Genomic DNA, 27,013 nt, shown 5'->3' on the forward strand with positions numbered 1-27,013 from the left:
ACTCTTCAGACAAAACCTATGGTTGAATGGTGAAGTTTAATACAAAGACGGCGATAAAATCACTTTCGTCTCTGTTCGACTTTCTGTTCAACAATTTTCGTACACAACCTGAATTCGGAGCATCTCGTAATTCCTTTCTGGATTTATTTTCTGAAATTGATCTAAATTGTTTGAATCAGGTGTACTCTCACATATTGCAACGGGTTCATTTAGACTAATGTACAGAAGTGGAATTTGTTTTGCACTGCGATTTTCTAAGATTCGAGACTCAAAGGCAAAAGTTGTAAAGTGCTTGTCTTGTAAATGAAGTCATTACTTAATTTAGGCAACATGTTCTTTCAAGTTCTCAAGTTGCAAGCATAAATAAAACATGAGCGTCTTTACAATTACACAACTGCTGGAACCGTTAATGTTGAAAGGTTGTTTTTGTGTGTATCAGAACGCATCCTCGGCAAAGAGAAAATAAACAACTTTTTTCGGTGAGATTTTCATGTGCATACAAACTATAAATTACATTCTCTCGTCTTTGACATATGAACCTCCCCGGAATGTGTTACATCTACACAGTCTAGCATTTTCGTTTTTTTTCCCTGGTATACAGACGCCGAAGTTCAGTACATAGCTCTGAATGTTTTGATACATGCAGAGAACTCATATACTACAAAGAGATGCTTTTTTCTCGATAAAAAATATTCAGTTCCAACTTCTATTAGAGATGCAGCTACCGGAATGATGCATTATATACATTGACAACACAAAACCGTATTTTTATTTATGTCATTGTTGTTCTTTTTGTAGTTCTTTCTGACTCTCTTCCCAACAAAAATGGTTCCTAGAAAGGATCTTGTAAGTAATCCAATTTCGTTGTAAATGTACTTCCAATGTATTGTTGAAGGAACTGTATACAAAACTTGGAACCAGTTGCGGCTTATTTCGAATAAACATCAACTCTAAGAAAAATATTATTATCCGAGGAATGAATAATGCAGCAGCCACGGAAGTGCCCGTGTCCATTAAAGGTGCACGGGATGTCTTGGATGATTTTCCATAAAACTGACGGGATTTCAGCTTGGCACCCGAACTTTTATTTTTCAGGGTACCAAGGCTTGGATTCAACTTGGATTCAATTTACTTTCCAAATCACCCAAGACATCCCGTGCACCTTTCATAGACAACGGCACTTCCGTGGCTACTGGATTAGAAGATTTTCATCGTTATTGTGGAAAAATAGGCCGATTCCAGTTACACCTTCTTTCGCCGTATTCAAAATAACAATGACTGGTTCTCTATTTCCATTGTTATAGCGCATACGGTGAGTAAACGGAGTGTAGTGTGTTTCGTGCTTTAGTTAACTATCATTGTTAAGAAGCTTTCAGGAATGGCAAGATCTACTACTTCATTTAAGAAAAGTATCTTTAATGATTTGATGCAAAATCTTTTACTTCAATTTTTATAACCCATTGTCACATTTCAGATAACACCTTCCGTTTCTGTTATGCAATGAGATGGTTGTATGAAATTAATTCAGCCGGATTTGTTCCGAAGCTTTTCATTTTCCGCTCATTTCAAAAGCTTACAAATCTCAAAAATCTCTCCGTCAGCGGAAGATTGAGTTTCCCTGGCATACAACGGCAATTTGTGAGATGTAGCGTGCAAGCCTTTAGAACAGATCGGGTGTTGCCTATAATGGGGAATAGTAGATCATACACAACTATCCGAAATATTTGTTTCAAGGGATAAATGTTAACTTATCATTCTAGTCAGATAAAATAGCAGAACATTCATTGAAAATGCAGACCCCCACCTCTCACAATATAATTCCAAGACTCAGATCAAAGCGAATAAACAACAAGTTAGATCACGAGTTCTTACCGCTCTACTATACTGGGAAGCAGCATGGATGCGTTATTGCAGTAAATTTACTTTACCTTTTCCATCATTTCAAATACAAATTAAAATAGAAACTTGTTACTGTAAATTATTATAAAATTAACTCATTCCGTACCATATCATTCCAATGATTGCATTAAATACGTGTAAATTTCGATTGCTGTAAATAGACTTGTGTAAACAGACTTTATGTCTCTTGTTTTCAGAATTTTCACCATGTCGAAAGTTGGTGTAGGTACGTTGTAGCTAAATTTATTTATTTTAAACTTTGTCTTAAAATATATCGAAAACACAAATCGGGATAGGAAAATTGCATCCGAAGTTTGGTTTAAGTTACATCAATTAATTTTAATTTTTGTTTTTCATATTTGTTTTTCTCTGAAAGCAAGATGCTGACGTGATGATTGGAGCATGTCTTAACACTTTTAAATTGCATTCTTCACATGAATGAGCTTACCTTAAGTTTTCATTAGAAAATAGCTACAGTGTCGAGGGGTAACAACAAAAGCGAATGGTGTGACAGGCTGCATTCACCATTGGAGCGAATGAAGGGAAATATGAGCGAATGGGTGGAACAAGCGCCAATTATGAGCAAATGACCGGAAAAATGTAGTTGAATGAAGGGAAATTAGAGCGAATGCAAGAAAATATGAGCGAATGAACGGTAAATATGTGCGAATGAGTGGATAATATGGGCGAATGGCATTCGAATGCGAATGTTGGGACAGGATTTCCCGTTGTTGTTTCCCCTCGTACAGTGTAATTTGTGACTATTCAGTATTCATGTCCCATTATTTTCAAAACTGAAAGTGCCCAAGTAAACAACTCGAATGTTATTAGAGTGTTGATGTTAACCAAAATTTGTAAACAAAATTACAAACTTACTTGACACATAAGACAAGCACTTCACCAATATCTTAATCGAACCTGTTACTTCTGCCTCAAACAAAAATCTTTTACTTCATTTGTTCTAACAAATATTTTACTATAAAAGACCAGAATGGTCAGAACTCATTGCTTAGTTTTGTTCTCGCTGTCCATAACAGATTAAGATTGCACTGTACATGTAATAATGGTACTGGTACACCTGTTTAAGCATACATATCAAAGCATGCCAATTAATTTCTAATTGTTGTATTGCTGGTCTGGTAATATTAAATTACTAAGCTGTTCCGACCAATGTTGAAAAATTTGTATTTCAAGGTAAAAAATGAAACGTATTACCGTTTACATTAAGAATAGACGAATACAAGGATAAACGATGCTGATTTCGGCGTATCACGCCTCATCAGTACACCTATGTCTTGCCAGGACAATGTGTATGTTAGCACGGCACAAACTAGAGTGACATGGTCACGTTGGTTGCATCGGCAAACACACTTTTCGTCACCTGTTTAAAACTTGTTTTTCGCTTTGCTGCTATATCTGCCACATATAGCATTGTTGGATCTCTCACATCCAAACGATTGCGGAGTAATACCTGACCATCTGATGCTGAAATCTGCTACATCAATTTATGGTCAAATTTTACAGCTGACTAATTGTATACTGGTATGCTTCTCAATCAATGCACCAAACAATGAGCTGTCGATAAACTGCTATTTTACCTTCTATTTACACTTTCGTTTAAGCTATAACGCACTTGTTGTAGTGATTAATCATATCCCACAAACTTTCCCTTCACAACGCACATTGAACTTTCCACGGTGGGGCTGAACGAACTTTAAATAAACATGTCGACTTCCATCTCGGTTCTTTTCATAGCTGAGTTAGGGGAGACGTGTACTATCCAACGGCACATGTTGCGGGTGCAACCGCTGAGCCGTTTCTGAGAACTAGGAATATCGTCGCCTGGCTCCGTGGAAGTAGCTGGACCAGTGTTTGAAACTAGAATCGGTAGAGGGACAAATTCTAAGAACAACCATGTAAAAATTATTGCTCTCGGTCATTTGGTCGCAGAGCAATAGAAGCTGAAAGTCGAAAATTCCACCTCTTCAAGGCGTGATGCCACCTCGACGAAGTTCTCGATCAAGCACTTTATTAGCGTTTCTAGACAAGGTTAATGTGCTCTTTCGAATGGCAATAAAAATTTTTTGAAAGTGGTCTCTTTTGGTACATTTTCAGAAAAGTCACTTTTTCTATTTTTCTAAATTTCTATTTTTATGTTTATTATGGTAAAATAAGCAGATATTAAACAATGGATAACTCACGTAAGTCGATGAGACATAACTCAAAGACATTAATTTGTAATATTTGTAAATTTCGTTTTCAATGACCCTAAATTTGCTAGTAGCCCGACCTCGATGCAAAATCTTTATCATAAACAGTTCTTGCTGAGAATCATACATGGCATATTTGGTATCATTGGAAAGCTTAGACTTCAGGCTAACTACTACAAGGTATGTCGTGTTGAAATATTTTAACCGGCAAGGTATGGGAGTAGCCAAAGTTCACCGAGAAAAAAGTGACTTTTCTGAAAATGTACCAAAAGAGACCACTTTCAAAAAAATTTTATTGTCATTCGAAAGAGCACATTAACCTTGTCTAGAAACGCTAATAAAGTGCTTGATCGAGAACTTTGTCGAGGTGGCATCACCCCTTGAAGAGGAAAAATTTTCGACTTTCAGCTTCTATTGCTCTGCGACCAAATGACCGAAAGCAATAATTTTTACATGGTTGTTCTTAGAATTTGTCCCTCTACCGATTCCAGTTTCAAACACTGGTCCAGCTACTTCCGCGGAGCCAGGCGACGATATTCCTAGTTCTCAGAAACGGCTTAGCGGTTGCACCCGCAACATGTGCCGTTGGATAGTACACGCCTCCCCTAACTCAGCTATGAAAAGAACCGAGGTGGAAGTCGACATGTTTATTTAAAGTTCGTTCAGCCCCACCGTGTTTCGTTCTTCATTTTAATCGCAAACATGACATGGATTTCTTTCTTTTCACATTGTTTTCCTTATCGTCAAATAAAAGGCAGTCTCCTTTAAGAAAAAAAAATTTGCATCGTATACTCGATGGCATACATAAAGCAAGAGAGATTTTTTTTTGAAATACTATCTTAATGTAAAACGTTTTAAAATGTTATGCTGTGAGTTTCGGATGTATGCGGATAGAAGGATGGATATTAATGTATAAATTCAACTAGAAGCATTAATTTGAAAAGGCAATGGAAGTTTAAATGCTTGAAGTCATTTTATGATAAGACGCGAAAAAGTTTAAATTTTTTTTTTTCGGCTTTGGTTTATGATGTTGCGATGTGTATCTTTTCGAAAAAAGGATAATATGTTCTTTGACTTTGTTTATGTTCTTGGAAAGTCGAGATATGCGAAATGAACATTTTCTGGTATTGTTTTCATTTTCTTTTCAAGTTTTTTTTCTTCGCCTTTTTTGTTGCTGAATTTTTTTTTTTTGCTTTAATAAAAAATGACACTCGAAATAAATTTGTGAGGAGGTTGTTCATCATGTTTGTTAAAGATTGGGCGGAAGATTGCAACAGGGAAAATGGATATAGTATATTCAGAAAAAATGTAGCATGAAAATAAAGTAATTGAGAAAATCCCTTTTTAACGAAGAAATCCATGAATCCTTACACGTAAGTGCGCTTCAGAATTTGAATTTTAAGTGAACGAATGAATAAAAAATGAACCAAAAAATAAAATTTACTTTTATTGATATGAATAGTTTTTTGGGATTTTTATCCCATTAAACTGGTCGTTATACGTGTGAGACAAAAATTTCGACTGGAAAAAAAATTAAAAAATGTTATTCAATAACAGCTGTTAACAGCTGACAGTGTGGGACAAGAAATATCAGATCCTACATAAAACAAAAATTTGATAATTCCTAATTTTTCATAGTTGTAAGGTATAGACGAACTTTTAAGTGACTTAGACAACATTTATTGTTATGTGGCTTAATAGAATCTATTGGACAAACTATATTAAATTGAACTGATGACGTTAATGATGACGTCATCGGTTATTGACACAACAAAAATTGCTTTTTGAAATGGTTATCTGTCTGTTAAAACTGCTAGAATAAAACGAAGTAAATGATTAGATAACTATCCTAAAAAGAAAAAGTTTCCGTCACATGATCGAGATTGACAAATGATCGATGTTTCTGAGAGTACTGCCAATTATGAAGAGATTGTTCTTACATGCACTCATAATATTCGGGATATTGAATTGAATTCGCTTTGTTTCTGTGCACATTAAAATTGTATTTACTATAGTCAAGCTGTGCTACATTAACCTACTTTTTGATTTACAAAGCCCACACACGAACGTAATCAACTTGCAAATGACTGTGATCGGTATCCATTCTCCATCTCGGCAGCCATTGCGATTTTCCTATCCAGAAATCAGCCATCGATCTTCCGGAATTGTTAACCCATGGCTTGGCACCATTTCCATTAACATAACTATCACGGAAAACTGCGTTCCCTCCAACACCAAGGCTCAAAATTATACCGAACTCATTGTCGAAAGGAGCCATTATAGTTGCATTGGCCCACGGATTAGGTAGTCCAGTCCATCCGAATCCTCCTCTTGCCCAAAATCCACCTGGTCCTGGTGTAACGCTTCCCAAATGAATGCCATCAACGTAGAATTGGAAAAATTCTTTTGTCCATACGAGCTTATAAACATGGAAGTCATCGTCGAAACCGGGATGTTGATTTTTCGAATAAGTTGCACTAGCCCAGCCATCGTGAACCGATGACGGACCAAAGTGTAATGTTGAGCCCATGTGTTCAACTCCAACATGCTTATTGTCCTTAGCTGGATCCCAATAGTCAGTATTTCCTTTCATTTCCATTAAATCCTATTGACGGAAATAAGAATGACGAATAATGGAACAATTTATGACTGACTTTGGATGATGAAGGGAAAATCTTAAGAACTGACTATTTCTCCTGATGCCGGCCAACCACCGTAAATTTTTTCAATTGGAAGGAGCCATAATGAGGAACCAATCCAGTCACCAGTAGGGCCTTTAGCTCTGATTTCTAATGTTCCGTATTTAAATCCGAACGAGTTGAAAGTGTTGATTCGGGCGCTTCTGATGGGTGGAATTGGATTGCTTGGTGTTCCAGTTTTCTTGCATCCCCAATTATTAGCATCCGTACTGAATTTTACAAAAAAAACGGTTAAGATATTCATCCTTTGTCGGATAAATCTATAAAGCTTACCATTCCGATTCTGGAATTTCGACAGTCCCCGATGTAACGAAATTCTCACCAAACTTGTCATCAGTCAAAGTAGGTCTGATGTGAAGGTTTCCATTATTGACGTACGAGTTATTTCGATCATTTACAATCCAATTGAACTGATAGTTTCCCAGTCCAGACATTGTTACGCCATGCTGCCATTTATTCACATCGAAAGTGTCAAAAGTTTCCTGGAATATCAAATCACCCGAACAGAAAGTGGAAGGTGCATGTGTGCCCACTACTGTAGTTGGTGTCGGATTGCAAGCATTTGTCGACGAAAGTGCAATACAAAGCACCACAAAGATTAGTCTTTTCATTTCGTTGTTGTCCAACACTGCAGAAATTTTTCGATTGGAGCGAGTTATTATACACACGAACTTTTAATTATCGATGAAGATTTCATTGTTTCGAAAATATCTTGGCGTAAATGATAAAAAATGGAATATCATGGCGATAACTAAGTGTATTATTATAAAGCAAGGGGCAAACAACGCGGATCCGGTTGTCTGTGCATCAATTTAAAAATATCCGTTCCGATGAAAGCATAACGCGATAATGTTACCTTTTTCTTGGAAAACGAGGCCAAATTACTGGATGCAAGGAACTTTTACATCAAAGAAGCACCACGTCATTCGCATTATCTGTTGAATTATACACATGTCTTTCACCTGGACTGGACTGGGGGACTGGACGACATGTCTACAGGATCGTTTTAGTGTTGTTAATATACAACGGACCAAATTTTCAGCGAAACGCAATATTCAGAAACTCAAACGTGGGAAGGCAGCCTCACAAAGACAGAAAAAACGAAAATCATAAGTCAGAACCCAATTCAAAGTTCACATAGTGAATTGAATAATAAAATGATATGAGAAGCATCAAAGGAATGCTGTTTCGGCTGTAGGTTACATTAGTGGTAAATATCTCAGGGTTTGCATAGCGGAACTGAAAACAAATTCAGAGGGTTTTTTAGCATTACAATTTGGCAACGGGCTGAGGATACATACATAACGCTCGGGGACGAGGACAACTACGAATAAATCATCAAAAACTCCTTTTGAAACTTTAATTTTGGGCAACAGCTGAGATAATAAAACAAAATTGATTTCGTCTTTATTGTTGATTGAAGATCGCGTGTAGATAAAACGTTGCGTCCTTAACCAGGACGTTTGGGATTACTAAAAATACCCCCACCTGAAATGCCTAAATGAACACAAGAAAAATGACGAAAACAAACAGAGAAATCGATTCTCTTCCCTCCCACGGTTCACGTTAAGTGAATTTTGAGACAGAATTGCTGTTTCGACCTCAGGTACTGACTGGCCAGCGTGGTCTGACCATCTTCAGTTGCTATGTCAATACCCTTCACAAGACAGCATAAAATCGCTAAGTTGAACAAGTTGTTGACGATTTTATTTTGGAAAGTTGCCATTCAAAATGGATATTCGGATCAGAGGGATGGCTACTTTGAAAACTTCACGATAGCAAAACTGAAAACAAATTCAGAGGGTTTTTAGCGTTACAATTTGGCAACGTATCCGGTCGATCAAACACACTAAACGGTCGATGAAAAAGATTTCTGACCGGAAGTTTTACTATTTTAGTCGATCTTTCGTTTTATTGGTCGGTAATTTTTCATTTTTTGTCGATCTACTTCTGTCGGTAAATTTGATTTTATTTTCGGTGAAATTGAATAAATGGATGGTAAATTATAATTTCAGTCGATCAAATCAATGTCCGATACTTCCGATTTATTGTACTTGGCCAATATAATGTCCCTTAGAAAAGCGATGGGAAGGCCGTTTTTGACACGATTAAATAATGTTTTAAACTGCAATAGGTGTAACAAGCTTTCCGATTCAACAAAAGCGCTGAACAATTGTTTTTCCACTCGCTGCGCTCGGTATCGTTTTTCTGTGTTAATGAATGTAGAGAGCATTTGATACTAAATAGAACTTTAACACACGTGTTTGCATCCACCATGAAATGGTTGGGTTGTAGACGAGGTAGTAACGAAAATAAACTCTAAGAGAAACGTTCTAATTCTCAATTTAAATGAATGCGGCGAACAGTGGAATTATACACGTCTATATAATATATTATAAAAGCTTCACAATAAAAAGCTTTTGTTATTGATGGATGAAGGGAATCAATCATTTTCTTATAAATTAAATTACCTACTTTCCCCGATTTCTTTATGATGATTTTCCTTTTTCATAGATATTTTTATGTATTTGTATACTTAATATCACTTCTATTTATCTCTCAAAAATATCGTAATGTACGCGATGGTATAATAGACCTTTATAATAAATTCTGATGTGTATAAGTATACATCTCTATCAAAATGGCGCTTTGAAAATGCTTTCGAACAAAGTAAGAGTCATTTGTGCGTGTGTCGTGTGTATACGTTCGTAAGCTCGTAAGATAAAAATATTTTACTTTAATAGACGAAATCAAAATAGATAATAAAAGCAGTTCGTTCATCTTCTTCTGCTCTTATGAATTTTTTTTTTGTGCTAAGGTTTGGATTTTATTTTTATGTCTTATGATTGTGCCATATAAGAATTTTCTTTGGAATAAATAATACATAAAAGAGTTCGCTTATAGTTCGTAAATGGACTTAATACTTAATTTTCTTTAGACTATTCTACAAACTTACGAAAGTCTTCTTTTCATTGAAAACAAAAAGTTAAATTTTCTACGATCATTTCCTGACGAATTTAAATCAATAGGTCACCTTTTGATGATGATGCTGATGAAAAGCAGGTGAAGGCTTCGTTTGAATTAATTTGATTATGCTTTGCAGGCAGTCTACGATATATATATACCTCTGGTTCTTTATATGCCCCAAATTTTCTTCGAAAATCTGTGCGAATAATCGAATCAAAGAATTAAAGTTTTGTAAAGTCACTATAAGATTGTTGAAATCCAAAACGAAATACGGTCTTAGGAATGGAAAGTTGATGAAATGGTTTTAACTTTTTAGAGACGGAAGATCGTTATATGATTATGGCATAAAACTCGAACTTATCTGTTACTTCTGCTGATCTAAAATTATTTCCAACAAATTGATAAAAAGTCTTGTACTTCATTAATGTTAAACACATGTCATTGATGCAATAACAATACTTTCTTAGATAGAGCTCTAAATGGCACCTCACTGTTCCTCAACCCTAGCTCAAAGCTAGCATTGACATAAATAATTAAAATGTAACCGTTGATGCTTCGTATTATGTTTTGACATAATCACCATCTTCTACAAACTTTTTGTAGATTTAGAGTCACTCTCTTCTTCAAATACTTTGTAAAAGGCAGCATGATTGTCTTCTAAAAACACTTTGTAAAAGTAAGCGACACTATACTCTACAAACACCTTGTAAAAGGAAGCAATCACTTTCAATTCCAGATCCAGATTCAATCATTAACTTGCAAATTTTTGATTTGATTTGATTTGAAACATTTTATTTATCAAAAGATTACAGAATTTACAAAACCAAGCAATCAGACTGATAAAATCATTACGGTGCCAACATCGATTAACTTTGATGTAGCACGGAGAAGCAAACCGGAAGTGGAAGCAACCCAGTCGACCCGTCAAAATTGCAATCCACCTTATGCTTGTAGTACGAATGAATTGTGTGTCATGAGTTGCTGCAACGACGAGAATAGCCAGTAACGATCCTTCATCGTGAGGAGGACTTCACCCTGGAACGAAAAATCTCACGAGAATCACTGCTTCTAAAAACGTCTATAAATCTTTCAAATTCTCTACATGCCTCAGCAATCGGCTCATGATAGCCATAAAGCGTTCTTTGTCGAGGAGGACGAAAAACATTAAAGTGACGCAAACCGTAAGGGTGGTCAGGCATATGACGATACGAATCAAATATCGTAGTCAACTTCGGCTAGTTCACTCTGGCCTTCAGCACATCATACAAGAAAAACACACGCGCGTTCCTTCTCCTAGTGGACAGCCGCTCAAGACCCAAAACCCTCCGACGCTCGTCATACGGGGGAAGCTCATAGTTCCGATTTCTCCTTACCGAGTGCCTTAGAGCATACAAAACAAACCTCTTTTGTACAGACTCAATGGTGTCGCTGAGCTCAACACCAGAAGGGGTTAAATAAGTTATGTTTCCCGCCCTGTGACAATAGATTTCCTTCGTCATGCAACATATTGACAATTTTCGATGATTTATGGTTTCTGGGTTAGAAGATTAAAAGCTACAACGCCGTTAACCCGAAGTAGTAAACGCATGTGGTCCAGAACTTCGTTTGTACGTTTTATAAAGATAGATTATGCACTTTCCTAGGAATTATGGGTACGTATTATAAACGTTGTACACTAAAAATTACTTATTATGTTGTGTTGCTTTAGAGAATTTTTCAAATGAATAAACAAAATTTTAATGAGGAGATTTTTGACCAGATTTTTCTCGAATTAATTGCACAGAATTTAAATAATTGGTTTGACCTTTTCTCTGAAATCTAAATTCGACCTATTGCGTCTTTCTGTTACTAGTCAATAATGCTGCCATTTGCTGTATCCGTGCTGTATCCATGGCTTTTGTCAATGCATAAAATAAAATATGTGGGAATGTGGTGGCATTTTTTTCGGCATGATATGGGTCCATAAATATTTGCAAAGTACATTATAGGTTTTGACCGTTTAAAATGATTAATTGGTAGTTTAATTATTATCCAACATTAACTGTACGTATTACGTAAACTAAAACCTTAATTTTATACCAATTTTTATTGGTTTCATGATTACAGTATAGCAACCACTTTTGCAATTAGTATAATAACCCACATTGTTTGAAAATTTTGTTTCGCATTATTATGAATGTATAAATTTGTGTGGTCATAACAAAGCTATAATGTTTTTATAAAGCTTAAATTTCAAACATAAATTTTACCAATAAAAGGTTTGGTCTTTAATGTTTTGCAAAATGTAAATAAATTTTACAGAAAATAGTCACATCAGTGTCTAGATTCACCATATGACCAATTCTATGACAAATAGTGGAAAATTAATTCACCTTGACAGTTCTATTTTGCATTTTGTTTGCACCTAGCACCGTTCGATAATTGATTATGTCAAATCGAATCTTCCGTTTAGATTTAATTTGTACAATAAAGTCGTATGGCGGTACAGTACACCATATACCTAGTGAAAATTAGTACTCGGTAGTATATTTCTGCAGAGGTTCACAGAGGTAGGTGTTAAAAATACGGATCACTACGTCACATATGGTGCATACCTCGTACGTAGCAGTTACGAGTTCGAAACCCTACGGGCAGTTTCTCGTCCTGATTGTAAATAACCAATAAAATAGTTTCTGGGACGTCGGGATCCGGAGATATCCCAATTTTAAGTTAAATGGGAAATGCGTTAGTGTGAGCGAGATAAACCTATGTGACATCATTGCATCTCGCTCGCACCAAGGCATTTCCAATTTAACTTAAAATTAGGATAGCTCCGGATCCTGACGTCCTGGAAACTATTTTATTGGCGATTTACATTCAGGACGAAAAACTACCCATAGGTTTTCGAACTCGTAACTGTTACATCCGAGGTGTTATGTTTGGGATATTTGTCCACTTCCTGCGATTTTATCGCCGATGGTTTGTTTTCAAGTTGTTCGAAGCTTTCGCAAATTCCACCCACATTCACTTAGAGCTAATGTAGAGAAGTAGGAAATTGGTTTTATTTTGGACTTGAAACTTCCAATTTTAACAAGACATGGTTTACGTTTACGTTTACGTTTACGCAAAATCCTATGTCGATAGAACGTCACGTGATCGTGGCTTTGCAGCCAAACAAGCGGAAGACAAGAAATTTGACCACTACAGGCACTTAATGGATCAATTTATTTTCGTCCCAATTGCATCAGAAACGGTGTCGGGGAATCTCGCACACGCGATCATAGTATGCGTCCTTTTACGACATGTAACGACAAGTCATGACTGTGCGAGATTCACCACTTAGATGTGAATCTCGCACACCATGAATTTGTGTGGTGTGCGAGATTACCCTACCCCTCAGAAACATCAGGAGTCATTGGTAAAGTGGGTTTTCAATTATTGAAACAAATCGGAAGCAAAATCAAACAGGTCACTAACGAACGTCGAGCAACAAGTTATTTGATTCAACGAATTTCTGTTGCAATTCAACGAGGAAACGTTGCCTCGATTCTTGGAACTCTTCCTCCATCAAAGAATCTTGGTGAAATTTTTTATTTATAATTTATAAATTGTTGAATTTATTTTGAAAATAAACTAATACAAGTAATTAGAAGCAAGATCGCTGAAGTTACTGTTTACGTTTGTGGTTCTTTGTTCTGTATAAGAAAAGTCAAAGTTGAGGGATTTGGTAGTTCGACTTACTGTGTGTAAAAAAATGTCCAAGTACATCAAAAATGATCAAAATATGGAATTTGGGTCATCAAGTGCATTTTGATTCTGATATTCTTCAATTCTTAACTGTTTTTCATCTTAAATCATCACGAACAAATCAAATATTACATTCTCAGTCTGACTACCGCCTGCACCTAGACAAATTTCCGATTGGCACATTATCCCAATTTCCAGATTCGAAAGAAAATGTCAATCCACCCATCATATCCACCTCTTATTTCATTTCAATAATATAAAGACCCCGACCAAAACGTAGAAGTAAAGAAAAAACTATAAAACTGTTTTTGGCACAGAAAATTTGCCGCACGTTCTTTCTTCTACCGAAATGGAAATCAAATTCAATATTCTCTTTGTGTCCGGGAGGAAGACTATTGCAGATATCTCTCTGCGTTGCGATTTCAATTGTACGAAACTATCCAATAAAAGTTTCTTGTGCATTTTAACAGTTTTTCTCGGCGAATAATGTAACTTTTCCGTAAACTGAAAAATTCAAGCATTTTTATTGTCCTTGAGTATTCCGAACGCATATTTCAAAAAGTTTAAAAGGAAAATAATTTTTTTTTCATCTGATTTTTCTACATTTTCCATATTACGTACAACAATTTCTATATAATACACATTAGAGATCTTCGCCTTTACTCTACCTCCACCTAGAAACACACATATTTTGCATATTTGAATAGGAAATTCAGCATTACAATACCGACTCTTTTTTTTGTATTTTATTCAGTACAACCAACCATACAATATTTCTCTGGAGAGGATGACGAGAGTAAAAAAAACGTAATAATTCAATAAATTTTGCGACAGAGCACGTTAGTCTGGAAAACATTTTCAATTTAACTGTCCCATAAATAATCCTTGCTTTTCGCTCATCCTCAAATGGTTTACACTGTATGTAATACATTGTTGAAAAGTGACAGGCTTCGTGATATATCCAAACAATACAAACAAGATTGAGTTGAAATATCCAAATTTATGTGGAGCACACACCGCGGATCTTTCCTGTACAATACAATATTTTACCATATACACATGCCATGCCGGTAGCCATAATATTAACTTTTTATTATGGATAAAAGTTTAAAGAAAAATATTTCCCATTTTTGTCGACTTCAATGACAATAAAATTTCGATAAATAAACAAATGATGTTGTCTCAGACGTTCATCGGCTCCTAAGTAGACGTATACAAATAGGCGGCATTATAAGAAATAAATGCGACATCGTCCCACTCACACCCGTCGTCGTATATATTATATAGTATAGGACCCACCGATAGCAGTGCGTGAACTTTGATTGATTTTATTTTGTTCGCTGGGGGTGTGATGGAAATTATTTACGGCCAATGGAAAATATAAAGTGTCTAGACTTTCCATGGATCATACACGTAAAATGGTTGTATTTTTGCAATTTGTCTTTATGTAGCGCTAAACAGCTTCATGATGCCTACTAATAGAGACTCATACTCGCATTTTTTCCATTTTCTTTTTTTTTGGTTTGGAGACCATCCGTCTCTTTGCTAAAATGTAATAGGATTGTGTTCTGCCGCGGTAATTTAATTTTGTTTAAAAAACAGATTTATTGTCATTTAAGCCTCGTCGTCTTTTATTTCAGTTATTTTATGGCTCAGCGGTCTAGGAAAAATATGACAATGGGGTGGCTCGACAGACAATTCAATTGGGTCTGTGACACCTTTATTATTAGATCATCAAAACACTCGGATTATAAGTGGGACAATATGACCAAATTTTAGAAGCTGACGATGTAAGTGCACTGAACATTCAAAATTAAAAGTGTCAGACCCAAATCAAACGCAGCGTCGTACATCGGTAGGTCGCGATATTCTCATATCAGAGTGCCTTGATGTTTATTTTTCAATTCATTTGTTCCAAAATGCAAATTTTGAAGCGCACTCACAGTCTAGTTCACTTACAATCCAAATGTTCCCGCTATTGACAGAGATTTTTCAGTTTTTAGTTCATTTAGCAATATTCTAGAAAGTGGGGGAAATAACGATAGGTTCGTAGAATAGTGCCACCGATGAATAGATGCTCTGTCGATAATAGTGAGACTTTTCTGATCAGTTTGAACCAATTATTCGACACAATTTTTGGAACTTGCATAGTTTTGGCTTTTCGTGTCTCATACGATGTACAAACTTCCATAAGCCGTATATGTATGTGACGACGGTGTTTTGAATCTTCTATAGATACGAAGTGCAATGTATCTATATATCTGTTGAACTTGTATCGAAAATTTCGACTCGAAATGGTGACATACTTCATCGTAGTGCACGACCGTTCCGTTTATATGAACTATTACACATTCGCCTTAGTTATACAAAAGATTGAGAGTACGTTTAACAGAGAAACTGTGTACCCGTCTACATCTTTTATGTTTGCGTTAGACTCTACTACCTACATCTATTCCACAACCATTTACTTTCGTGATTCAACTGATTCAACTTAAACCTTTCGGTATAAATGAATAATTTTTCCGATGGCATATGATAGAAAGCTTCAAAAGCACATACTGCTTCCTGTTCGATACAAGTATACTTCCTTCTTATTTGTTATGCATGGCTTTTTTTATATTTCAAATAACTATAAATTCATCCGATTCAGCTAGAGACGTCATCTAAAGGGAAAATTCAAGGAAAAAATATTATTACACCAGAAAAAAACTCTTTTTTTACGGAAAAGGTGATACATAAATTGAAGGCTGTGGTGCAAGTTTTTATGCTGTGTTCTTTTGCGTATAGTTTCGCAAATAATAAAATTCTGGTGGAGAAAGTTGAGGAATGATATTTACGTAAAACGTCACAAATGTCATATTGCGCCTTTTAAAACATTGAACAAAAACGTTGCTCGCGCGATGACAACTTTAAGCTATGGGTTCTGGATAATACAATCTTATATAGTCAAATGTACGTTAAAACAAAAGAAGTAGAAGATTTTTCCAAGCGAAAATTGTGATTTTCACGAGAGGTAACCGACAGGCCGAAATGGTGGCAAATCAATTGCTAATTCCTTTTAATTGCTTTCAATTCCTTGTATTACTTCAATCACCGGATTAACACCTATACTTGCCAGATTCGCCATTCAATTCCTATAATTCCAATTAATCTCTACAATTCCACGAATTTTCGAAATAATTCCACCACAACAGAATAAAGTTAACCAGGCAGGCAGGCTATATTTTTTGCGAATAAAATTTTTCAATTTATGTCAGTGTTCATTTGAGTTCATTATCATACAATGTTCCTGCCTGGTTTATTTTACTCTGCCGTGATTCCAAGTTATTATTCAATTCCATTGCGACATACTTTTTATAAATATAGTTGTCAAATAGAGACTAAAGTCAAAGTTAAAGGAGCGTTTTGTAATGAACAAATTATTTTGAAACGCTTTCGGCGAAACTAAAATTTGGAACAGCTATGTTGCAGCTTCCCGGATACTCTGGTAAATAATTGTAATTGATGGAAATACAAGAAATTGATGGAGTTATAAGGAATTGACTGGGAATACGTAGAATTGATGACGTTAAAAGGAATTGACTGGAAATACGAGAAATTGATGAAATTATGAGGAATTGACCGGTATTGACTGGAAATACGTGAAATTGATGGAATTATAAGTAATTGACTGGAAATACATTAATACATTGTAAGGGAATTGAAAGTAAATTAGACTAAATACATCTCAGTATGATGATCGGAACAAAGGAGAATTTCCGATCATCATACGTATACTTAGTTACTTTCAATTCCTCACAATTTAACGTATTTCCTAGGGATGAGCGGGTTGACCCGAAGATTCGGGTAACCCGCAAACCCGACCCGGCCCGTCGGGTTTTGGGCGGGCGGGTTGTGAGTAGTTCGGGTTGGCTCTGAGTCGGGTTTCAAAAAATGAATTTCGGGTTGGGCCGGGTATTTGAAATCAAAGCCCGAATTAACCCGACGTATTTAAAATGACTATAAAAATGATTCGTTCAGTCATATTAGTTCACTTAGAACTCTCAACAGAGTTTTTCTTAAGTCGACTCGATTGTCGTTCGTTAAATTCTTTGTCATACAGAGTATAAAAGATTAAAAAAAAATTAAAAGTGTAAGATACTGACAGATGTGTCACTGAATGGTATTAGTATATCACGAGTTAAGTAAATTTAAATTTTTCAATCGTAGTTTGCGTGTCGAATCCGTCGAATTTCAGTCTTCAAGCACAAAAATTAATCAAATTACGTTTATCACTAGTATAAGTCCGATTGAAAAATTAATTCACGCCATAAGTGCGCCTTCCATTTCAAAACATAGTGCATATCGGCAATGGAAGTATACACTATGTACATTCATTGCATATCAGGACTTTTTAAAGCACAGTTTTTGACATTAGTTACATGAAGTCAGCAGTATTTTGTCCAACTGTCAGTTGCCAAAATTTAAATTTTTGGAGGACCTATGGCGTGAATTACCTCTCACCGAAGTCCTGAGATCCCGCGCTAAAAAGTAGCAGTTTGTTTTCGGTGACAGTCGACAAGTGATTCTTGCTTGTATGGAAAAAAGTTTTCTCGATATTTGGAAATTCCATACCCTACAAAATATTGTGTTGGTAAATGGAACATTTTTCTCTATGGACTACTAAGTTTGTATTGCTTACTATGGGAAAAAAAATTCCAGACAAACTTGTGAGATTTTTAGTGAACACTAGAAATTTTTTAAAAAAATCGCGTCCATGTTCCATTTACCAACACAATATTTCGTAGGGTATGGAATTTCCAAATATCGAGAAATTTTTTTTCTATTCAAGCAAGAATCACACCGGCGGCGGCGGACACATTCGCCAAATTCTTAAAATTTCATTTTTTAGCCTTTTTAGCCTCGAGTATAAAAACTAAACTCGGTTCGGGAATACCCTTATTATCCCAGTAGTGCGCTAAAAATGTAAATAATTACAAGTGACGTTTGGACGATGTTACGCTGATGTCTTGTAATAAATGTCAAACACTAAGCGTTAAAATGACCCGCTATACTGTATGTTTTAAATAGAAGGCGCACTTACGGCGTGAATATTTATTAAAGTTAGGTGTAATCCTGGTGTTTATGATACTCATAAATTTGTCACTGATCAATTGGCGAAAAACTAACCCCAAAACTGAGTCGTTAATACGTTCAGCGATTTAACTTTATTTAACAATAGTTTGAAATATGTCAGCGCAGCTAGAATTTTCTATACAGATTTTACTGGGCGGGCCGGTTTTTGGACGGGTTTCATATATCTTTAACGGGTTGGGCCGGGTTCGGGCGGGTTAAAAATTTGTCGGGTTTCAAAAGTGTCGCGTTTCAGAAACGGATAACAGGCCGGGTCGGGTTAGGGCGGGTTTTGAAAAAACCTCAACCCGCTCATCCCTAGTATTTCCAGCCCATTCCGGTCAATTCCTTATAATTCCATCAATTTCTCGTATTTCCATCAATAACAATTATTTATCGAAACCGGATACTCCGGCAATTCCTTTAAGAGTGTGTAGTCATTTACCCGAGTCGGTTACCCCTCGACTTTTCATAATTAGTGCACTTCTTTCGACAACCTCAGCATGTAATATATATTATGTATCTGTTGCCAAGATTGTTATTTTGACGTGTAGGACATTTTCGCCAGAGCCGAAGGGGTGGGCAATAATGCCTACACTCCAAAATAACAGTCTGGCAATAGATGCATACCATAAGAGATAAGTAAAAACTCCCTAGAGAGATAAGTTCGAGATTATCGTTTTAGACAGACAATATATATTATGCACCTGTTGCCAAGATTGGTATTTTGATGTGTAGGACATTATTGCCCTAGCCGAAGGCGTGGGTCATAATGCCTACACGTCAAAATAACAGTCTGGCAATAGGTGCATATCATATTTTATCTGTCGAGAACAGATATATCGAGATAAACAAAAACTCCCTAGAGGGATAAGCTCGAGATTACCGATCTAGACATATAATATATATTACACACTTGTTACGAAGTAGTCGAGGCTTGTCGAGACTGATAGTGACAAGTGTGTTTTATCACATAAGCGAAAACGAGACAACAACATAGACCTGAAGTGTAATTTTTGAATTATTCTTCTAGTTCTACGTTTTCGTAGTAGAAAGTTGCTCTTTGTAGATTGAGAGTGGAATCTATCTATAGATTGAGTTTCTACGACGTGTTGTTAACTGTGAACCAATTGGTTTTTCACTAGCCTGGTTATTCAAAAAATTCTGGTAATCCTGGCAGTTTTGAGAGAAGTTGATCTTTGTAGATTGCGTCTGGTCGGTACATTCTCTATAAATAGATTTTAAACGACGGATAATTATGGTTTCAAAAACAATTATCAATCAATCAGGCATTTCGTTCATTGGTCGAACTTGGTGATTGTTCTAATGATGTTCGTTCGATGTTTTTTCATCCGATGATTTGTGTAGAAGGCTGAAAAATGGTTTTGCAAGAAAATTTGTTTCTGATTTGAGAGTCATGTAAGCAGGACGTCTTGTAAATGATTTTTCTGATTTGGAGGTTGGAGCAACTGAATTTCTTCTTCTGGATGGTTGTGAACAAGAACAGGAATAGACTCACGTGTGTGGGCTAGTTACTTCGGACTTGAGTGGTGTTATCACAGTGCGTCTTTTATGAGTCGATTGCGGGCATGTTCTTTTGATTGCTTTATTGTGTGTTGTTGTGCCTTTACAGCCTTCAGAGGGCAATTATACCTTATTTTTCATCCTACTTCCCTGTGGTTCCGTGAATTGACCGCTTGGTTAAAATGTCCTATTTATCTATGACACTAACACGAACACCAGTTCACGTAGCGATCATAGCATGTACTGTGAAGAGGTGAGTTATGGAAACAGCTGTTGAGCACCGTTCTCAGTGGTCAGTGGCCGTCATAACTCAGTTCCTCGAGGCCTAAACAGCTCTGATATCCGGTTAGATGTCACATCATGTGGCTTAACGTCAACTAGCGTTACGATTCTTGTCGTTATTTTCGTTGTAGTTAATGTGCTCGTTGCGGCTTGTCTCGTGTTCACTGTGGGTTTTGTCTTCGGGCAAAGAGCAGTATAACTTCAAAGTATAACAAAATGCATTGCATAACTCGCGTGTATCCACTGACCTCAATTTTCCCTGGGATCAACACAATTTCCACGATAACTCGAATTTTCAACTTTAAATCCCTTGTTTTTAATAACTAGTTCCTCTATGCTTATCGTCTATAATTTTATTCTAAGTCTATAACAGGGTAACAGGGTTACAAACTGTATCGACACTCGTCTGTGGAAAATAAAGCGATCGACAGGAAGGCATAGACAAGAATGAATCAAAGCATGACATATCAGAAATGCTCTTCCCAATTTTATCTTAGAGAAGTCATCTGTTGTCGATGATGATGACAAAAATAAGCGATGTGCTTTGAGTAGTGACTTCATCTATATAGCAATATGTAATGTATGGATGAACTAATGAAGTAAAAGATTTGACATCAAACTTTGAGCTATTTTAACAAAAGAACTTACAGATTTAATAGTCATGCCGAGATACGTTTGCTGTTTCTGAAAGGTTCAGATTTATCAAATGAATCTTACAACATTACACGATTAAGGATGTTTTACACGTAGACAAATAGTTAATCAGGCATCGGATGCTGAAACTATATAAAAGACAAATGTGATCATTTTCCACGTTGTCTACTTTTTATAAAGTTCGCCTTTCATAAGTATAATATCACACAAAGACAGAATCACACTTGTGACCAATTACTGGTAATATTTTCCGACAGTCGGTCTCATTCACTCTCTAATATATGTACCCAATATGGCCGTCATTATGCGGTGCAAGTACAGCGATTTTCAATAACAAATTTAATTTAATTTCCTTTTGGACATGTCGGACACATAAAAGCCATAAACGAAACCATATTAAAAGTCCATCAAATACATATTGTCACATAGTACAAGTAAATTCAATCACTTGGCCATTCATACTCTGCTATCCCAAACGCTAAACCTACACCTCGAAACGTATCACTAGAGAACAAAACTTCGACCCTCAACTCATTATATATCACCCCTCGATTTATGATAGCTCACCGTCACACAAATTACAATTTTGGGACAAATACTGGGAAATTGATTACGAATCGATTGACTGGTGTTTATGCTATCTCTTCCGCTGCGTTTCGCTTAAACTGTATTATATGTGTACACCTCGATGATGAGACTGCATATCTAATTGGAAACTGAATTTATCGGGGTTGATACCCATGGTTCTTTGTTCGAGATATTCGGGCTATACGACGAGTGTGTCTGCCGTAAATTAAGGATATATGGGTAAAAACAATCTAATATGTAACCTCCACATAGAAGGTAACGTTGTAGGATAAATTATGCTATAAGCTACTTTCACATATTTGCCCATCGTACATATTCATGCAAAGCGAGAGAGAGAGAGAGAGAGAGAGATAGAGGGAAAGAGATTGTATCGGAGGAAAATGCACAAAGCCAAACCAAAATCATAATGTAACGTAATCAATTTGATTTGGCTTTTGGCTATTTAGCTAGTCCATCGTTTAAATAGAGATCGGTTGTGTGTACCACCTAAAAGCTAAGTGCTGTATACGCCAAGGTATTCCGATGCCATTGTCAAGTGTAAATTAACCAAATAGGTAGAAATTTCGACAGAACGTTTATCAAAGCGAAATTTCGATACGATGCTGTGGAGAATGCTGTGAGAATAACTGGAATTTTGTAGATGAAACCGTGAATAAGTTGTGCAACACGGAATTGTTGGGTGCTTTGTTTTTTCAAATAAAAAGTGAAATATGGTACGAGGAGCAACAAGTATCAACGTTCAAAACACTAATTTGCAATTATTATTTACAGTCATTATATTTGTAACTGTATGTGTATAATGAGCTTTTGAGGTAAAAGTATGTTGGATAGCTACCCTGAAAAATGGACTTAAGGTGGACGTATCAGGAATGATTCTCTAGACACAAAATTTGAAGAAAAAACTTCACATTCCAATTGGAATCTATTGAAATATTCACACATCTGACACATATGGATTATAGATTTTTGATGTCGGAATCTCTGCTGGATCAGCTGATGAACAATAAATTTTCACATACAATTACACTATCAACTATCACATCACTACTTCTAGCATGAACATAGAAAATATTCGGAGGCTGATGAAATCACCTTCGACACTGCGCTTCTTTTGTAGAGATAGATGACTTGTTTTCGTTGTATGAGTTAAAACATACAATCCTAAGCGGTAGCTCTTGTCACCAAAGCCTCCAAATTTGACACTCGTCAACTCAGTGTTCATGCTATGTACCACGATACAAGCTGCCTTCTTTTTATTTATTTTAGGTTAAAATTTAGCCGCCAATGACTAAGTCCAATTTCATGAAGTCTATTGCTGTTTAGCTTAGAGAAACGCTAATCAATTTATTACTTTTCTCTTTCGAACTATTTTCAACAGTTTAAAAGCAAATCTTTTACTTCAGTTTAAAAAAAATAGATTTTGCTATATAAAGTTGCAATATCCAGAGGTCTATCGCTTATGTTTGTCATCATCGTCGATAACAGATAAATTTTATATTAATCTAGAATGGACGTATGGAGCTCGCGTTAGTTATGTCATGACGTGACGGATGTTTGTAACAAAATTTCAGTTCGAAATTTCTAGTTCTAGTTACTTTAACTAACCATTAGTCTAAATTCGAAATTTCCTTCGAATTGTTAAATCCATCCTCGTATTCTCGTATTCATCCCGCTGTTTGTCTCCTCCTTTACCCCAACTACCACCAAATAATTCTATTCGTAATCTCTATTCGCTTATGATTTTGCCGAGATATTAAATTTAAAATTTTGGAAATTTGTGAAGAAAAAGATTTTCATACAAGGATAGGCAAAAGACGTTATTCTATAAAAATATTTGATAGGGTTTTTAAATGAATCAGTCAATGTTTTGGAGCTACTTGACTGGATTTAGTCGTATTAGTCTGCAAAATCCTATGTTTAAATGAATATTTTATCGAAAAGATGACAGAATATTTACAAAAGAACTGATATCGCCCAGAAACCACTTACGCTGGAAGTGTGACGCAAGTCCCTTTATCCACTTACAAAAGAACTGATATCGGTTGGGGTGACGCAATAAGGAAGGTGCGTCACAAGTGGAAGATGTTGAGGAAATCACTGTCAAGATAAATGAAGAAAACAATAATGGGCCCATAACCTGTTAGATTCGATGATTCCCAGGATCAATTGATAAACCAGACAGATACTCAATATGTAGAACTTTAATGTGAAACTTGTCTTATCCTTTTAGAATCTTACAATTCGACTGACTGAAGAATTTGTAAAACTTTTTGTTTTATTTGAAATTCTGCAAAACGTTGAACATGCTATAAGCGGAGTTCATAATCTGTAAGTGAACGGAATCTAAGTGCAAATAGAAAAAATTTTGATTTGATAAGCATTTTACCCGTTTGAATGTTTCCAGAGTGAGTGGGTAAATTTTTAAAATAACCAGTTGACGTGGTTCATTAAGAAATTCGGCGAACAATAAAACTATTTTTTTCGTTGACAGTTGTTGATTAACCCATTCTGATTCAAACAGATAGTAAGATAGTCTTTCACTTTCAGACAATATGTGGTTCCCAAAGTACGTGATCATAAAGATGTCAAAAATGCTGTAAACGAGTACAACGATTTGAATTATTTGCTCCAACCAATTCAGACCTCGATTCTGTAAATAAAAGAACTCACCACTTCCAGGTGAACACTGAAAGGCAAATACAAAAAAATTTACTTACGAATACGATACAGAAAATCGAACAACAAATACAAAAGCCACTGGTGGCAAATTGTACCCCGAAAAACTTAGATAAAAACGAATCCAACTGTGTTGTCAAGCTGGTCAATGAGAAATTTAGAAAATTTTTATTCAACTCTCCCACTAGAATGCATACTCCTCCAAAGTTTGATGTTTTGCAATTGCATTTTTCAAGTCTTGCCGATACAAGCTGTCTGATGTTTGTCGCTTATCTCCCGATCGTCCTTTAACTGTTTTAATTCCTGTATATTTGATTTGCTGTCCCAGTAATTTGTATCGTAACCCACAGTTTGCCATTAAATACCAAACAATTACGGAGAAAAACAATGCAATTGTCACGAAAATCATTCCGGTAGCTAAGTATAAATCGGCTAACCAATACGCTAAATCACTATTTTTGTAATCCAATGGAAACCCAATATTGAAAAATAATTGTCTCTCATTGTGTGCACTAATGGGCACAATAACGACCGAACTAAATTCAGCAAAATTCACCGAACCGAAAACAAAAACGGAGAATGTTAACAAGTTGTTCAACTTATCGTTGACTAGTGTGAGCTCCTCGCGATCATCGACATAAAATGTGCATACTTGATGCATCAGTTCCAATATATCTGATTTCCTCCAAATTAAATACACCAGCTTTACCAGCAAAACCGTACAATTTATGGAAATTTGTGTGAGAAATATGGTCTCATCTTTGTTATCGCTTAGAAACGCTCCACTTATCACTGATATAACTGCAAGTGAAAAATAAAGCGAATAAAATATCTTCAGTATCGTTCCACGACCAGTTTCCTCATTTTCTCCACTCCAAACACCAATTCGATAAAAAAAGGAAATTAATTTTTCAATTTTTGGATGTATTTGAACCGGATACATTTTCAACGTCTTGTTACCCTGACGATTGGCCCACAAATGGGACTCAGTTACACTCACAAAATGCATTCAATCAATCCATAATTTATTTTCATTGGTGTCGGGTTCAAAGTTTTTTTATTGTACATAAAGTTGCATTTTTTAAAAAAATAAATCCTTTATTCTTCATTCCAATAAATTTCTGTGTGTAGTACAATATATCAACTTATTAAGAATTTCTTTTTAATGAGTAGCTTGAAGGAAATTATAACTACCGCAGCAGTAAAGACCTTTAATTATGCTGTTCGGATTGATATTGACTTCTCGACACTGTTGCATAAATTATTATTTTTCTTATATTGTACACTACCAGTTGAGCGTTTTATTTCAGGAACAACAGGTGAGGAAACACTTATCTTTTCTCACGGTCGTACACAAAAAAATGACTTCTGTACACACCGTACGGCCGAGTACCCGGATATGAGCTCACTCCAAGAGACCTAGTTGACGCTCCTGTGAACCAAATTTCATTAAAAAAAATTCCTGATTGGTACGGTCAATACCTATCTAATAAAGCAAAACAGTCGAAAGCTGACCTACAAGCAAACACTTCTTCACGCCTTATACCTGGTTCACATCAAGGGCTCACGAGTCGGTCATCCAATTTCCATACACTATTTTTTGTCAATCGGTATTGTAAATCCCTTTCACTTGACGTATCACTTACAAGAATACCGTTTAAATTTCCGTAGATTTCTTCGAAAAACCCTAAAACACTTATTGAGCCTCAGGAGGGGTCGACCCACATATGCCCATTTCCCGTTGTGTTTTACTCAAGTTATCGTGTACACAAATTTGGGTTCCTAAAATTACTTCGTAAATTTTTGTTTTATTTGAATGGTATTTCGCACGGGCTTTCGTAATTGTCACTATGTTCAATTTTTATGATGAATATGAATACTTTCATTAAAATTACACGTGCCATACTTGGGCTAGGTGGGCAATAATGTCAAGTACGCAATAGGAAGCATTATGGTAACGGGCGCATAAGCGTAATAGGTGTATCAATGTTACGGACGTCATAGTGCTACGAAAGGATTAGGGTAACGGATGAATTAGGGTTACGTACGCAATAGGTTTACGGGTCGTACTGAGCTCAGTCGCAGCAAACGCTCCGACTGTTCTGACAGCTTGTTTTTTTTAGTACACAGAAGTTATTGAAATTTCAAAACCCCCTGTGAAACACTTCTCCACAAAGTATTCAACGAAGTTAAATATAATTCTCAAAATTAAACGTTATATTTATTGCGTATGACATCACAATCTTCCTTTCTTGATACATTCCGTTAAAGAAAATTGGATTTTTAGACGTGCAAATATGGTACTCAATGCCTAAAAAATGGATTCGATTGCATTCGCAATAAAACCAAACCTACCAACTGGCAACTCAATAATTCAGTGCGAGTCCTCGGTCAACGCACTGTGCTATTGACTTGTGAATGTAAAACTTCCTGTAAGGTGAAAAATATCAACAAAATCTTTTAAAATTTGCTAAACGAAGATGATCCACCTAAGTAACAAATTTATCCATCATTTTGTTATCCATAAATTGGATCTCACGTCGTTTATTATTTTAGAAAAATTTCCACTTTTCAATTACATTGCCTGATTGCCTTTATCTCATAGCAGCCAAACCATACAACATTTCGTTATTATACTCATGTCGAAGGGAGTGAGTTATACTCGTAATAATCGAA

The 27,013-nt window shown here is 35.9% G+C and overlaps 2 protein-coding genes and 1 long non-coding RNA gene across 3 annotated transcripts; 1 reads left to right on the forward strand and 2 right to left on the reverse strand.

Moving 5' to 3' along the window:
* The first annotated feature begins 3,011 nt into the window (after positions 1 to 3,011).
* On the forward strand, positions 3,012 to 21,195 carry LOC119072174. The gene is made up of 3 exons (XR_005086801.1): positions 3,012 to 3,242; positions 6,596 to 6,600; positions 21,186 to 21,195. It is a non-coding gene; the product is annotated as an uncharacterized LOC119072174 (long non-coding RNA).
* Positions 6,100 to 7,424, reverse strand: LOC119072167 (beta-1,3-glucan-binding protein-like). Its single transcript, XM_037177328.1, has 3 exons — positions 7,082 to 7,424; positions 6,798 to 7,017; positions 6,100 to 6,714 (listed from the first exon to the last, which is right to left on the reverse strand). Exons 1-3 carry the CDS (start codon positions 7,417 to 7,419, stop codon positions 6,157 to 6,159), a joined length of 1,116 nt encoding a protein of 371 aa, XP_037033223.1. The 5' UTR covers positions 7,420 to 7,424; the 3' UTR covers positions 6,100 to 6,156.
* Positions 21,196 to 23,936: 2,741 nt separating the features above from the next.
* LOC119072120 (putative odorant receptor 71a) lies at positions 23,937 to 25,308 on the reverse strand. The gene is made up of 4 exons (XM_037177260.1): positions 24,535 to 25,308; positions 24,379 to 24,478; positions 24,048 to 24,311; positions 23,937 to 23,987 (listed from the first exon to the last, which is right to left on the reverse strand). Exons 1-4 carry the CDS (start codon positions 25,278 to 25,280, stop codon positions 23,937 to 23,939), a joined length of 1,161 nt encoding a protein of 386 aa, XP_037033155.1. The 5' UTR covers positions 25,281 to 25,308.
* Positions 25,309 to 27,013: the final 1,705 nt, after the last annotated feature.

Source organism: Bradysia coprophila, assembly GCF_014529535.1.
Source record: "Bradysia coprophila strain Holo2 chromosome IV unlocalized genomic scaffold, BU_Bcop_v1 contig_81, whole genome shotgun sequence".
In the NCBI taxonomy this organism is placed as follows: domain Eukaryota; kingdom Metazoa; phylum Arthropoda; class Insecta; order Diptera; family Sciaridae; genus Bradysia; species Bradysia coprophila.